The following is a 15,892-nucleotide window of genomic DNA, read 5'->3' as shown; positions in this document are numbered from 1 at the left end:
ATGTTGGCTGAGCAGCTCCCCTGCCAGCGCAGCCGCTCGCCCCAGCTCCCCCTGCCAGCGCGGCCGCTCGCCCCCCAGCTCCCCCTGCCAGCGCGGCTGCTCGCCCCCAGCTCCCCCTGCCAGCGCGGCTGCTCGCCCCAGCTCCCCCTGCCAGCGCGGCTGCTCGCCCCCAGCTCCCCCTGCCAGCGCGGCTGCTCGCCCCCAGCTCCCCCTGCCAGCGCGGCTGCTCGCCCCCAGCTCCCCCTGCCAGCGCGGCCGCTCGCCCCCAGCTCCCCCTGCCAGCGCGGCCGCTCGCCCCAGCTCCCCCTGCCAGCGCGGCCGCTCGCCCCCAGCTCCCCCTGCCAGCGCGGCCGCTCGCCCCCAGCTCCCCCTGCCAGCGCGGCCGCTCGCCCCCAGCTCCCCTGCCAGCGCGGCCGCTCGCCCCCAGCTCCCCCTGCCAGCGCGGCCGCTCGCCCCAGCTCCCCCTGCCAGCGCGGCCGCTCGCCCCCAGCTCCCCCTGCCAGCGCAGCCGCTCGCCCCATTCTCCCCACCCCCAAGGCATAAGAGGGAATAAAAAAGAGAATACATGAAAGGGAGAGGAAAGGGAGGAACAAACAAGGGAGAGAGAGAATAAGAAAAAGATGGCTAGAGAGAGGGGGGTGGGGGGGGGGGGGGGACAAGTTATTAGAATAGAGAGGGATAAAAGGGAAAGAAAGGAGAACAAAGAGTGGTACATTCAAAAATGTACCATAAGGGGTTTTAATACTGTACAAGTGGAAGGGACCCAGGGAGCGCTAAATGTCTGTGGGTTAGGGGCGCAAATTTACTTGTCTTGCTTTGGGTGCAACCCACGCTATGAAAATAATTTTACGGTTATGGGTCCTCAGAACTCGGGAAATTTTATGAAAGGGTCACGACACTAGAAGTTTGAGAACCACTGTATTAGATGGATTCATCCTGTGATTGATTTATTTCTTCTGTTGCAGCATTCCTGACCATGGCGATTGTTTTCCTGCACACCTTCTGGGGGATCATATTCTTTGCCGCCTGTGAAAAGCGGAAACCACTGCACATTGCGGGGGTGGTCCTCTGTCACCTGATCACTTCTGGAGTGGTGAGTTCATGTCAAAGTTGAATAAAATTCATGAAGGGCTCATTCACACGTGAGGTTCGAGGGGGGTGAAAACCCCACGCCTGCTGCTGAACATGGGCCGCTCTGCAAGTGATTGCAGCAGGCTAGGTCAAAGGGGTTAACCACTTAACGACTGAGCCTATTTTCAACACATCTTGTTTACAAGTTAAAATCCTGTATTTTTTTGCTAGGAAATTAACTGGAACCCTTAAAAATATAGATGGGTACAAAAAAAAAATACAATAGTGGTGCTCTCTGCGGCGGATTCGCTGCAAAATCACCGTTATTGGCGGTGGGAGAGAGGCCTGCCACTCTCCCGCGCCCTCCGCCACTTACTGGATCGGCGGAGGCGATCATGTCATATCAGTGGCTGGGTATGGAGGCTAAGATGGCCCCCACCCATCTCTGTACCATAGCAGGGCGGAAGCAATGTCCAAAACGTCACTTCTGCCCATACGTCTTAAAGGGACATTTTTATTTATTTTTTATTTATTTTTGTAATTTTTTTTTCAAATGACAGCTTTTTTTTTATTTTTTATTGAATTTAATTCCAAATATGAGATCTGAGGACTTTTTGACCCCCAGATCTCATATTTAAGAAGACCTGTCATGCTTTTTTCTATTACAAGGGATGTTTACATTCCTTGTAATAGGAATAAAAGTGACCACATTTTTTTTTTTTTTTTTTTTTTAAACCCTGTAAAAATAAATTAAAATTCAAAATGAAATAAGGTAGAATTTTTGTTTTTTTTTTATTTAAAGCTCCCCGTCCCGACGAGCTCGCGTGCAGAAGCGAACGCATATGTGAATAGCGCCCGCATATGAAAACTGTGGTCAAACTACACTTGTGAGGTATCGCCGTGATCGTTGGAGCGATAATTCTAGCCGTTAGACCTCCTCTGTAACTCAAACATGCAACCTGTAGAATTTTTTTAAACGTCGCCTATGGAGATTTTTAAGGGTAAAAGTTTGTCGCCATTCCACGAGCGGGCGCAATTTTAAAGCGTGACATGTTGGGGTATCAATTCACTCAGCGTAACGTTATCTTTTACAATATAAAAAAAAATTGGGCTAAATTCACTGTTGTCTTATTTTTTTTAAATTCAAAATAGTGCATTTTTCCCCCCAAAAAAAGTGCGCTTGTAAGAACGCTGCGCAAATACAGGGTGTGACAGAAATGACCGTCATTTGATTCTCTAGAGTGTTAGAAAATTAATGTATAATGTTTGGGGGTTCTAAGTGATTTTCTATTTCTAAAAAAAAAAAAAAAAAAAAAAGTTAACTTTTAAACGACAAATCTCAGAAAGAGACTCGGTCCTTAAGTGGTTAAATACTGTAGTAATTTTAAAACATGACATGTTTGGTATCTATTTACTCGGTGTTATATCGTCTTTCATATTTTACAAATAAAATGGGGTATATATTGTGTTTTTGTTCATTAAAGTGTCTTTTTCTTTCAAAAATTTGCGTTTTGAAAAACCGCTTATAAAATTTTATATATATATATATATCTCTCTCTATCTATCTATCTATCTATATATATAAATTTTTGGGGGGGTTCGAAGTAGTTTTTTTAGCAACAAATACTGTTTTAAAGTGGAAGTAAACCCACTTTTTTAACTTTTACCTACAGGAAAGCCTATAATAAGGCTTACCTGTAGGTAAAAAAAATATCTCCTAAACCTGTACGGTTTAGGAGATATTCCCCTCGGTATGCGCCGCTGACTGCAGCGGCGCATGCGCACAAGGGGGTTCTCTCCGCGAAAATCCGGCAGCGCTCGTCCGGCCGGATTTAAATCTCCCGCCCGCATGCGCGGGAGTGACGATATCGCGGCTCCGGCCACTCACAGCGCCGGAGCTGCGATACCCGGAAGAGACGCCGAGGGAGCATGTCGGCTTCCTCGGCGTGGATCGGGCGAGATGTCGGGGCCTCGTTCTAAGGTAAGTATTTCATAATGAGCTAGTATGCGGTGCATACTAGCTCATTATGCCTTTTGCTTTGCAGGTTTAAAAAAAAAAAAAAATGCGGGTTTACTACCGCTTTAAACGTATAAACAGTGCCGGGAAAATGCCTGGTCTTTAAGTGGTTAAACGCGGTCTGGGCATCAAAACGAAGGGTCAGCCTTTCGCAAATAATTTGATACACGCACCCTCAATATTAAATTATAAAAGTGCTAATAATTTTTTTAATTATTTTAACCTGCAGAGAATTGCAGCTGCAATCACTGCTTCATGGGTGCATTGCACAGGTCTCTGTATTGTTTACCCCCCCCCCCAGCCCAATATGGAGGTACCTTCTTCTGTTAAGGAGCTGAAGGAAGTAAACAATGGACTATAAGCGCGGAGACATCAGAGATCTAGGAGTCCCTCTGCTGTGGTGGCAGATGGGACTTGTAGTCTCTGCATTGACAGATCCCTGTGAATGGATAATGCGTGAGGGCAGAACCATGCACAGCTTTTGCTAAATAAAAAAAATAAAAAAAAATACTGGATGCTTCCGAGAGAAGAACCCAGTTATTTATGTAAGAGGGTTGGGGAATCCTAATTATGGGTGTAAGGTAAAGCATGGTCCCAAAGGTGGACTATACCTTTAAGCTGCACATCCAGCTGTATATAATTGTATGCACAAATATAGTTGATGATAGAATTTTAATTTTTCCTTCTCCTTCTCTTTTATTAAACCTTCTTGTAGACATTCCTGAACCCGAGGTACGAGGCCAGCTTGATCCCCATATACATCCTCACCCTAGGCATGGGAGTGTGGGCTTTCATAGCAGCGGGCGGCAACCACCACAACATACGCAAATGCCTCGCTTGTAAGTATAAAGGTCTTTTCTAGCAGCTTGCCACTATGCTGACACAAGGTTAGAGGTCAGTCACTGTTCAGTTTTTGAGGGATGGGTTTCTTTCAGGAAAACGGGGCTGCCTATCACAGCACCAACACTAATGGCACCAGTGCCCAAGACGGGGGTTGGGGGAGTGGCGAGGTGAATATGTAGCTCCCCTGCTCTGTGAATTAGTAAAGGGGATCATTTGGACCCCGTAACAGTTCACCATGGCTACTTTAAAAAGAATACGGGCTTCCCATCTCACTCACGGTTTTGTTTACGTGGGTTGTCGAGCTCCAGAAGGGGTTCTGTGCTGAGCCTCATTTCATCTAAATACCAAATTTGTAGTAAACTGGGAGAGGAGGGGTTGCAAGACCTCCATTTATTGATTGTGTCTGCAATGATTAAAGCTGAATTTCACTCTGTAAAAAAAAAAAAGAAACTGAATTCCAGGAATTCGGTTCCTTTGTAAAAGGAAAAAAAAAAAAAAAGTGAAGGCACACTATGCGTTAAGTCCAAGGCGGTGCATGACCTCTCCTGAACTTATCTCTATTATATCTGACAGGTTTATGGCTCTGCTGGAGATGCACTTCAGACACTTTGGGCTGTGAGAACAGAAAGGCACACAGATCAACTATGCCTACCCATTCTCTCTGCTGCCTTTTCACAGAAGCCTTTGTATTTTGTGATTGAGTTCACATAATTCAAAGGCTTCTGTGATTGAAGTGCATCTGACAGAGCCAAATGGACACTTTTTGGGCTGTGAGAAAGGCACACGGATCAGCTATGTCTACCTCTCCCATCTGCTGCTCTTTCTCAGGAGCCTTTGTATTTTGTGATTGAGTTTGCATTATACAAAGGCTTCTGTGATTGGGCATAGCTGCAGCAACACTGTTAAAGATGTTGAGACCTGAAGGATAAGCGTGGGGCTCCTGGAAATACAGGCGATGGCTGTCTTCCGCAATGAAGACTCTATGAGTTGGGTGCAAGGAGGTTCTTGACATCTGAACGTATCTCCTATTTATAGCTGACAGGTTTATAGTGTTCTGCAAGACAGCTTTCTGCCAGATATAAATAATATGGATAGGTTTTGGAAGATGTCATGCACCTCCTTGGCCTTAACTCATAATGTGCCTTCATTCCAGAAGACCGCTATATGCTGTATTTCCAGAGGCCCCAGGCTGATCCTTCAGGTCTTAGCATCTTCAATAGTTAGCTGCTATGCCCACTCCACTGCCCCCCCTGCCCAATCACAGAAGCCTTTGTGTTATGTGAACAATTTCACAAAATACAAAGACTTCTGTGAATGGGCAGCAGAGGGGAGGAGTGGGTAAAGCTGCTGTGTGTGCCTTCTCCCCCCCCCCCCCCCCCCCCCACAGCCATACACCTGTCAGATATAAATAATAAGTTCAGGAGATGTCATGTACCTTCACTTTTTTTACTGGCTGAAGTCCTGTAATTCAGGTTTAAGGTATGAATGACGAGGGAATCTTTGGAGATTCTGACACTGTAATTCTTGAATTGCTTCAGTTACCCGATAGGGAGCCTGAGACTGCTTATTTACTGAGCACTCCTTAGTGGGAGTCTTGTCCCCACTTATGAGGTACAGCACTGCACCATTCCATACTTCCTCCTGGGAGCACTGATGCTTTGGCATGTAGGTAGGCCTTTTGGAGCCCCCTTTTCCATGATGCAGGACTTGCTAGGATGCATGATCATGGACCTCCATCAGCGGGGATACTGGTCCATATATGTATGCCTGGTGGTGTACTATTATGGAGGTTGGGGGGCTGCCGTACTCTAGATCAGGGGTCTCCAAACTTTTTTTGAGCAAAGGGCAAGTTTACTATTCTTCAGGGTTCAGAGTGTGTCTGGTGGGAGCAGAAAATGCCCTGGCTTTACTAGCAATGGCGCCTGTTGCGAGGAGCCTTGCCCCATCGTTGGCGCCTGTTGCGAGGAGCCTTGCCCCATCGTTGGCGCCTGTTGCGAGGAGCCTTGCCCCATCGTTGGCGCCTGTTGCGAGGAGCCTTGCCCCATCGTTGGCGCCTGTTGCGAGGAGCCTTGCCCCATCGTTGGCGCCTGTTGCGAGGTGCATTGCCCCATCGGCCGGATAAAGGCAAGCAAAGGGCTGCATCCAGCCCCCAGGCCGGAGACCCCTGCTTTAGAGGATTGGCACTCCTCTAAACTACCAGGTTTTCCCTATTATTCCAAGCATGAAACCTTACAGCAGTGTGTTAAAGTGGAATTCAAGGCAACGGAATAAAGAACAGAGCTCAGTCAAACCTTTCCAATATAGGGTTTAAAACCTTCACTTTAAAAAAATAATGAAACCAACATAAAATCTTCTCATAAATTGAGGGCACGTGACTCTGCCGGAAACCTTCCTATTTTTTAAAGATGGGGAAGTATTCTGTAGTTGGTAGCGAGATGCGTTCACATAACACCGGATTGGGACTTGCTCTTCAGGTCACTCTATAGATTTGACACAAGGGGGCAGTATTGTGCTGTCTGTGAGTGGAGATGGGTTTCCGTGCACACTGTGAGTAATGGTGGCACCGGTCATGGCAGAATTATTTTGCTGCGGTATCACCGCTGGAGCTGGGGGCAGGGATTCGGATGGCTGCTCTGATAAACGTCAGCTACAGCAGTGTATGGTAAAAAGGTCAGGCATTCGGCTTGGGATATAGAATTTCTATAGATGGAAGACAAAAAAAAACTTGCCTTGACTTCCAGTTTACCAACTAAAGTTTTGCTTTCTTCAAGGCCCCCTTCAGATCTTCAGTATTTGGCCAAAGTTGTGTGGACACCAGACCATCGCAGCAAGCCGTATGTGGAAACTCAGGCGTTTCTACTACTACTACAGCATACAAGGACAATTTTATATAATTGTGCACCTCCCCAGGCCTGTGGTAGGCCCCCCCCCCCTGTGCACAAAGCCCAGCTCTTTGAAAACTTGAGTATGGCGTATAGTCAACCTAAGTGTCTTGAACAGAACTCTGACCTCAACCCTACTGAACACCTTTTGACATTGAGACCCAAATCTTCTCATCCAACATCAGTACCTGACCTCACAAATTGTATTTTTGGCACAAATCTCCCCCCTAGATACACTCCATTAAAAAAATGGAGGATGTAGCTGCAAATGGAGAGGGACAGCGCCAATATTGACGGCCATGGTTTTGGTACTGGATGTGTCCTTCAAGCTCATAGAGCTGTGATGGTCAGGTGTCCAAAAACTTTCCAACGCTTTACTAAAACTTGAGAGTGTGAAATCTGGTGAAGCTCTGCCTAGAAACCAATCGGCTTCCAGGTTTTATTGTCAAAGCTTAATTGAACAAGCGGAAGTTAGAAGCTGATTGGCTACCATGCAGATCCGCACCAGATTTTGAGTGCTTCAGTTTTAGTAAATCAACCCTAATGCCGCGTACACACGATGAGATGGTCCGGCGTACTTAGTCCGCCGAAATGCATTTCAGCGGACAATTCGATCGTGTGTGGGCTTCAGCTGACTTTTCCAGCGTGAAGTCCGGCGGACTAAGAAAGTATTTTTGCAGTCCAATCTACCCGTCGGACTTGGGTTTCAGCAGACAATACGTTCGTCAGTACGCTAGTCCGGCGGACTAAGAATGACGCATGCTCAGAAACAAGTACGAAAAAGGAAGCTATTGGCTATTGAACTTCCTTTTTCTAGTCCCGTCGTACGTGTTGTACGTCATCACGCAAGCGAACGTCGGACTGTGTGTGGCCAAGTCCGTTCAGTAGAAAGTCCGCCAGACTACCTGCCGGATTGTATGTCGGACTAAGTACGCCGGACAATTCGATCGTGTGTACGCGGCATAAGAGTGTTTGACTCATGTTATCGCACGGGAGGGGGGGGGGGGGTGCTTTGGCACATTACCATACAAGTGTGAAAGGATCCTTCATGAAGAAGCTTTGTGAAGGTGTCCTCGCTGCCAGGGAAGGTGCCTCAGGTGTGTTTTTTTTTATTTTTATTTGTTTGGTAAATCAAATTATCACAAAGTTAACACTTGAAATGACACTTGTTCCATTTTGATCCCTTTATGTGCAGTAAGTGTGAACCTGTCTATTGATTGAACTATTAAAAAGTGACAGAAGGTGCATATGCCTTTTTATCTTCCTGAGCACCTTTGCAGAAGAAAGTTTCGGTGACATTCATCTCCTAATATTTATAGGTACTAATAGAGCGCTCACAATTAAAGTGATTGTAAAGTCTCCTCCCCTTGTTATATATATATATGTATATATATATATATATATATATATATATATATATATATATATATATATATATATATATATATATATATATATATATATATATATGTTATACTTTCCTGCTCTGTTGCAGTGGTTTTGCACAGAGCAGCCCAGATCCTCCTCTTCTCAGGTCCCTCTTCGCTGCTCCTGGCCTCTCTCTCTCCTGTCAAGTGCTCCCACAGCAAGCAGCTTGCAGTCCCTCTTATGCTGCGTACACACGGCCGGACTTTCCGGCAGACTAAGTCTGTTCGTTTTGAACGTGATGACGTAAGACGGGACTAAAAAAAGGAAGTTCAATAGCCAGTACCCAATAGCTTCCCTTGCGTCACATTTGGTCCTTCGGACCACCATACAGACGAACGGTTTTCCTGATAGAAATTGAGTCCGTCGGACAGATTTGAAACGGGTTCTATTTCTAGGTCTGTTGGATTTTTAAGATAAAAAAAATGATCGGAATAGCCCACACACGATCAGATTGTCCGACGGACTGATTCCGTCTGACCTAGTCTGCCGGAAAGTCCGGTCGTGTGTACGCAGCTTTATACTTACCTGGGGCCCGATCTCGATCCAGTGCTGTGCACAAGAGCAGAGGCTCTCTCCATCCTCATTGGCCTCAGAGACAGAGACTATTGGGGGCACCTGAGCAGAGTCACATCTCCCTGTCTCCATTCAGACATGGAGCTGCGGTTCTGCCTCTCCCGCTCTCTCCCGCTCTCCTTTGACAGCAGCGGGAGCCAATGGCGCCACTGCTGTGTCTCGGTCATTCAGGAGGCAGAGGGTGGCAGAGGGAATCGTGGCTAGAGATGGTAAGTATTAGAAGGGGGCTGCTTCACACAGAAAGCTTTATCTTTATATATAGAATGCATTAAAGGATAGCTGAGTGCCGGTTCACGCTACAGCGACTTGGGGTCTGACCTGTAAGTCCTCAAGTCGCCCCAAGTTGCTGGACATAAGAAATGCCATAGAAGTGAATGAGAGCCGTCTTGATGTACACTGCTGAAGTTGCTCCGACTTCAGAAAAGTTTCCTGTACCACTTCAAGGTGACTTCTTGGCTCTCGCGTCATTGGATTTGGTTGATGGCAGCGGGAGCCAATGGTTACTCTATGAATCTATCCAATCAGGACCTGAGAGACTGGCTGGAGCTGGTCTGCTCATCCCAGTCGCTGGAAAGACCGGGTTCAGGTAAGGAAAAGGGGGGACTCTGGGGGGGCTGCTGCATCACAGGAGGTTTTTCACCTTAATGCATAGCATGCAGGAGGTAAGTATAATAACATGTTTGTTGTTTAAAAAAACAAACAAAAAAAAAACAAGCCTTTACAATCACTTTAAAAAAAGGAAAAAAAAAAACATTTGATCCTTTTACAGTAGTTTTAAGTTGACTTGCAGGGTCTCTGAAAAACGAAGTTGTCAGACAAGTGACTTTATTTGCCTTAATGCATCAGGACCAAATTATAAGTGTCATTTGAAGGTGGCAAAACCCCCAAGGTGTGGTGTCCTCTGATAAACCCCTCCGCTGCCTGCCAAACACATTATAGAGAGATTAATATGTTTTACCTACTTGGGGCCTTTATTTATCAATTATTTATGCACGTTGAAAGTCTTAGAACAGTGATGGCGAACCTTGGCACCCCAGATGTTTTGGAACTACATTTCCCATGATGCTCAACTACACTGCAGAGTGCATGAGCATCATGGGAAATGTAGTTCCAAAACATCTGAGGTGCCAAGGTTCGCCATCACTGTCTTAGAACAACCTGGATGCTATGGGCCATACAAACTGTCCAACTCCTAGTGCAGCATGGGAAGTAGTGGGTGTTTGTGTGCACCTGAGTGGGAGGGTTGTTTAGGTGCGTACACCTGAACCCATCCTAAAGGCAGCACAGGGGTTTATCTGTCCCCCCACCCCCTCCCTGACCTCCCTCATCCAGTGCAGTGCTCGGTATTGCCCCCATGGATAGGTAAAACAGGAACTGTTTTGTTTCTGCAGGGAAGCGGCAAGAGTGTAACCAGGTTATGGTCTATTCTGCTCTTCAGGTGCCCAATGAGGATTGAGACCCACCCAGCTCAGCTGCCGTGCAGCCAACAACAGACACTGAGTCACCATTCAAGTGCTCCTCTCTCACCCAGAAGCCGGCTCCCCTTTCCAAAATCTGGCCCAGGCCAGTAAGACTGTCTGTCCTCTCTCCTCCGCCTTCCTCCCTACACCTCCTCCGCCTTCCTCCCTACACCTCCTCCGCCTTCCTCCCTACACCTCCTCCGCCTTCCTCCCTACACCTCCTCCGCCTTCCTCCCTACACCTCCTCCGCCTTCCTCCCTACACCTCCTCCGCCTTCCTCCCTACACCTCCTCCGCCTTCCTCCCTACACCTCCTCCGCCTTCCTCCCTACACCTCCTCCGCCTTCCTCCCTACACCTCCTCCGCCTTCCTCCCTACACCTCCTCCGCCTTCCTCCCTACACCTCCTCCGCCTTCCTCCCTACACCTCCTCCGCCTTCCTCCCTACACCTCCTCCGCCTTCCTCCCTACACCTCATCCTTTTTTTTGTTCTCAGTTTACCTCCAGACCTCATTCCACCCTTCTGGCCGGCGCTGGGCCTACTCAGGCTGACTGGAGCAATCTGGTATTGCTCATCTCTTCAAAACCAGTACAATAGAATCCTCTCAGACTCGCGTGCCGTTCTTGCGCTGAGATGGTCAAGTCTACGGCTCATCTGTGATCATTTTTTTTTCTTTTTGATTTACGATGGAGACTTTCCTGCTCAGAACTGTCTGTTGTCTCGGAGAACAATTCATTATTACTACTTTATTTTTTTTCGGAAATCGATCCTTGGAACGTGGAGGCTACTGGTTCCCCTTCCCTTCTCTTATCCTGACCAGGAACAGTCGCACGTGGCTGCTCCTCAGGAACTGAATAACATGAGTTTTAATGTGATATGTCATTTTTATGCTTGGTTTTGTTTGGGGGAGGGAGCGCAATTTGGTAACCTGCTGAAAGTTGCTAAGTCTGAGGCGGCATGTGGTTTATTCCATCAGATGGATCGTATGTGTCCGGCACTGACTTAATTATAGTACTAAACAAAACTTCAAACACGTGTCAAGATAACATTGAGTGCCAGAACGCTACACTAATTTAAAGTTTACTTATTTCTTCTTTTTTTTTTTTCTTCTGTAAGTAAAAGATGGTCACATTCCAAGGCTGCTGGAGTAAAAGGGCTCGAGTCTTGTCTGGTGCTAAGTTGGAATTAAAAAAACAAAAAAAAACAAATGTGCCCATTTACAAAGTATCATGAAGCAAATGCTCAGGTGAGAAGTCTCAGATGGAAGCTGCCTGAGAGTTGCAGAGAGCGGTAGCTCAGTTTTTAGGGCCCTTTTACACGGGGCAATCCAATCAAGTTCACCTATCATTTTTTTTCACGGGGACCTGATAAGGTCCATGCATTCCTATAGACGTGCAGGTGTCTGTTTACACCTGCCTACATACGATTCGGTCTGCTAAAAAAGGACTGCATCCTCTTCCGTTTGGGCTGACCATATCGGTGGCAGCCCGGTGTAAACTAACAGTGTAGTGCGTTTAGTCCCGGGTGCCCATAGAGCAGAGCGGGATGGAAGCTGATTGGAAGTGAACCTGTCATCCGCCCTGCTTTGCTACAATCAGCGGGGAACACCTGACAGATGAGGGATAAACAAATACCCAAACTCAACTGTCCGCTCAGTCCCTCGTGGCTGAAGACCGGTGCTCAAGGCAGAGTATCCATGCGCTCGAGTAGAAATTCCATAGTAGAAATGAGCCAGAACCCAGTAAATTCATTAACTGTAAAGTCTTGGCTACATAAGAGAGGCTGCTACAGCTGAAACTCGCTAGCTTACTTGTGATGTGACTTATATGTAGCCAATAAGGACTTTGCATTTGATGGATTTACTGGGTGCTGACTCATCTCTACTATGAAATATCGGCTCACAGATACCCTACTGATCGAAATGGAAGGTGCCCATGTGCAAGAGCCTCTAAGCTTCTCAAACAAGTATGTGACCAATTGCCTTTTAAAGCTCAAGTCCAGTCATAGCTTTTTTTTTTTTTTTTTGGCTTAGAGTGGTTAATTCTTTATTTTATTTTTTTCCAGCAGTTTGTTTATATAATGTTTTAATCCATTGAGTCATTCTTGAGCCCATCCATATTTCCTCTATTGTAGAATCCCCAGTCTACCCTGTCAAATGCTTTCTCTGCATCTATTGACAGTAATAGAGCTGGGGGCCATCTCTTAAAATTTTTTGTAATAAGAGTTCTTACAGGGTTTTTTTTTTTTGGTTTTTTTTAGCGGTTTGACCCCACTGGAGTGTATTTTTACTGCTGTGCCCCCTGCCGGGAGAACACAATAGCGCCGCAGGAGGGATTCCCCCATCAATACGGACTGTGTTGATTGGGGAATCGAGCACTTTTCTTACCTGCAACCTGTGGTTACAGGAAAGAAAATCGCATCATTATGCCCTGCCTTAGAGAGAATGGTCTAATGCTTTCTATGTCCGTCTGAAAAATTTCCCTCATTTCCTGTGTGCCTTATGGGTGTTTTCGGGACAGGAAGTGAGGGGGAAAAAAAAAAAAAATTTCATGCTTGGGACAGAGACGGCCATAAACGTTCTGATTCTACCCAAGGTTAAAAGGTCCCTATACATGGCTCAATTGTTGGCAAATTCCAAATTTGAGCTGTGGATGGATTTACAAGTCTACTGAGCAGAGTGAAAAATTGATCACCAGTACAGTGACTGCGTCCTATTGGGTGCAGCCATTGCCATGTCGGCCTGAATAGTCAAAAGTGGAGCCGCCTGTTTTGGTTGGCTGGGGTGATTGATATATAAGAGATATGTATTGTGGCCTTAGGGGAAAAAAAAATAAAAAGTGACTGGAGTTGGGCTTTAAAACTTAAATTGCACCTTTTTTTTTTTTTTTTTTTTAACAGACTTGATATGGGTAAAGCAGTACAGTGAAATCACTTTGTTTTGTAAATTAAATCTATAATTCATCTTATTCCATATTCCTTGTATTGGCCCTTGAAAGATCTGCTCAACTTAAGCAGTGAGTCTTCGCTCTTTTGCTGGATGGTAGCTGTAGATAAAGCTACAGTCAGAAAGCATTCTGCATGACCCATGGCAAAAAAGAAGGGTAGAGTTGTATGTTAATATTTGGGCACCTATGGTCAAATGACTTGTGCTGTTCATTAAAAAAAAAAAAATAAATAAATAAATAAAAGCACACTGGTGGAAGGTTACGGTCATATTCACTTTTAATCCAAGAGTATCCTTTGACTATGGGTATGAAGACTTCGCTCTGACAACTTTTGAATATTTTGTATTGGAGTACAGTGGAAAAGGCCTTTAGAAATAGAACACTGCAAAGCTAGAGGAAAAAAAAAATTATATAATATAAAATATAACCCCCCCCCCAAATGTCAAGATTTCACTGCCCTGCTCCAATGCCAAAGTTGGTTTTGTTTTTAGTGTGGTTTTTTTTTTGTGTTTTTTTGTTTTTCTTTTCCTTTTTTTATATAAGGCTTTCCTCTCCTCTGTATAGTATGAGGTGTTTTTGTCAGTGGCACAGAAAAAGTTAAAGGGAACTTTTCATGAAAGAAAGCTGGAGGGCTGCTCTTGCCCAAAATCAAGTTTCCTGGCTTTCACATGTCTAAAAGGAGATGGCAATGGCCGCACCCAGGTTTCTGTTATGACAAGCTTACCCTACAGAAAGAAGCCACGTAGGTATCATTTGTATATAATTTTTTATTTTATTTTTTTCCTTTTTTGTTTTTTTTTTTTGTTTTTTTTTTTTGTTTGTTTTTTTGAGAGAGCCCAAAGATTTTTTTTGATTTTTTTTTTTTTTTTTTTTTTTGCTGCCATTCTTTTACTATGCATTGCAGGGTCCATTGTTGCATTGAGTGAGACACCACATGTACAGATATCATCGCTGTTTTTACAGTCCTGCAATACATTTCTCCAATAAAGACAGAGCCTTGGTTAAGGCTTGTGTATGTGTCAGCTTTTATTTCTTTATTCTCCAGTAGGAAATGTAAAAGTATGTTGACACCCCCCCCCCCCCCCCTTCTCCAAATGATGGAGTGCAGATGTATAGGCTCTAAAACGGGGATCTCAAAACTACGGCCCTCCAGCTTTTGAACTACACGTCCCATGAGGCATTGTAAAGCTCTGACATTCACAGAAATGACGGGAATTGTAGTTCCTGAACAACTGGAGGGCCATAGTTTGGAAACCCCCCCCCCCCTGCTCTTAAACACTGACATACCTTAAGCCAGGGGTCTCAAACTGGTGGCGCTCCAGCTGCTGCAAAACTACAAGTCCCATCATGCCTCTGCCTGGGGCAGTTATGTTTGTAACTGTAACGCCACGTCGCATTTTCTGATGGGAAATGTTGGATGTGAGCTTGTTGGCTGAAAGTCCGACCCTGTGTACGCTCCATCGAAACATTTGTTGCCGGACTTCCCGCCAACAAATGTTGGTTAGCAGGTTCTCAAATTTTCCACCAACAAAACTTTGGTGTTGGAATTTCTGATTGCCTGTACACAAGTCCATCGCACAAAAGATCACACATGCTCGGAATAGAGCAGAAGGAGCCCGAAGGGTGGCACGCTGGCTATTGAACTTCCTTTTTTCTCGGCTCGTTGGATGTCACCATGTTGGTAATTGTTGGCCAACATTTGTGTGACCATGTGTATGCAAGACAAGGTGGAGCCAACAACCTTCAAACCAAAATCCGTGGTTTTATTGTGGTAAAGTCCGATCGTGTGAATGTGGCATAAGCCTTAAAGAGGAAGTAAAGGCAAAAAAAAAAAAAAAAAACGCACCCTGTAAGGCAAAGGCATAATGAGCTAGTATGCATAGCATACTAGCTCGTTATGAATAACTTGCCTGAGAACGAAGCCCCCGAAGCGGTCCTCCGTCTTCCTCTTTGCCGCTGCCATGTACCCCGGAGAGACTTCTGGGTCTCGCTGCTCCGGCAATGTGATTCGCTGCGACCTGCGCGCCGCTGTCTACAGCGCATGCGCCGTAGACAGCGGTGGCTGTCTTCGGATAAATATCTCCTAAACCGTATAGGTTTAGGAGATATTTATTGGACCTACAGGTAAGCCTTAATCTAGGCTTACCTGTAGGTCAAAGTGGTTTGTAAGGGTTTACAACCACTTTAAATCTCTTGTGGGACTGTAGTTTTGTCAGTCGGAGGGCTACCAGTTTGAGACCTCTGCCCTAAGCTGTATTCCTAGGAGAGTCCTACATACATCCTTTCTGCTCAGCCCTATGGCATCTCAGCCTTGTAATTGTATTACTGAATATAAAGCGTTTTCTGATTTGTTGGGGGGGAGAGAGATCATGATGTCACCCACCTCTTTACCTCCAGCCAATCGGAGAATACCTTACAATCATTGCTAGAAAAAATGCAAGGCTGTTCCTGAATGGCTTCACTGCTGTAAAACCAACTTTCTGTATAGGTGCAGATTGGAAGTGTATAGGACTTGGCCAGGATTTGTGATCAAGTAACTGCTTAGCAGATTGCACAGCTAAAGTGTGGCCTACCCAACAAGCATGCACATCTAAAAAGGGATGCCAGAGAGGAGTTTAGTGTACCCCACCCAACAAGCATGCACATCTAAAGGGATGCCAGAGAGGAGTTTAGT

At 45.6% G+C, this 15,892-nt stretch overlaps 1 protein-coding gene across 1 annotated transcript in view; it reads left to right on the top strand.

The window, feature by feature from the left end:
- APH1A (aph-1A gamma-secretase subunit) overlaps positions 1-14,223 on the top strand; it is a gene marked incomplete in the record, with an annotated part of 22,085 nt that extends 7,862 nt beyond the window's left edge. The window contains 3 exon segments of the mRNA XM_077464162.1: positions 966-1,093; positions 3,804-3,927; positions 10,206-14,223. Of these exon segments, the coding sequence (XP_077320288.1) occupies positions 966-1,093; positions 3,804-3,927; positions 10,206-10,270 (317 nt within the window).
- Between the last annotated feature and the right edge of the window lie 1,669 nt (positions 14,224-15,892).

This window comes from Lithobates pipiens, unplaced genomic scaffold (genome assembly GCF_037356315.1).
Source record: "Lithobates pipiens isolate NorthernLeopardFrog02 unplaced genomic scaffold, aLitPip1_a1.2 Scaffold_30, whole genome shotgun sequence".
In the NCBI taxonomy this organism is placed as follows: Eukaryota; Metazoa; Chordata; class Amphibia; order Anura; family Ranidae; genus Lithobates; species Lithobates pipiens.
This window is presented reverse-complemented; position numbering and strand designations above follow the sequence as displayed.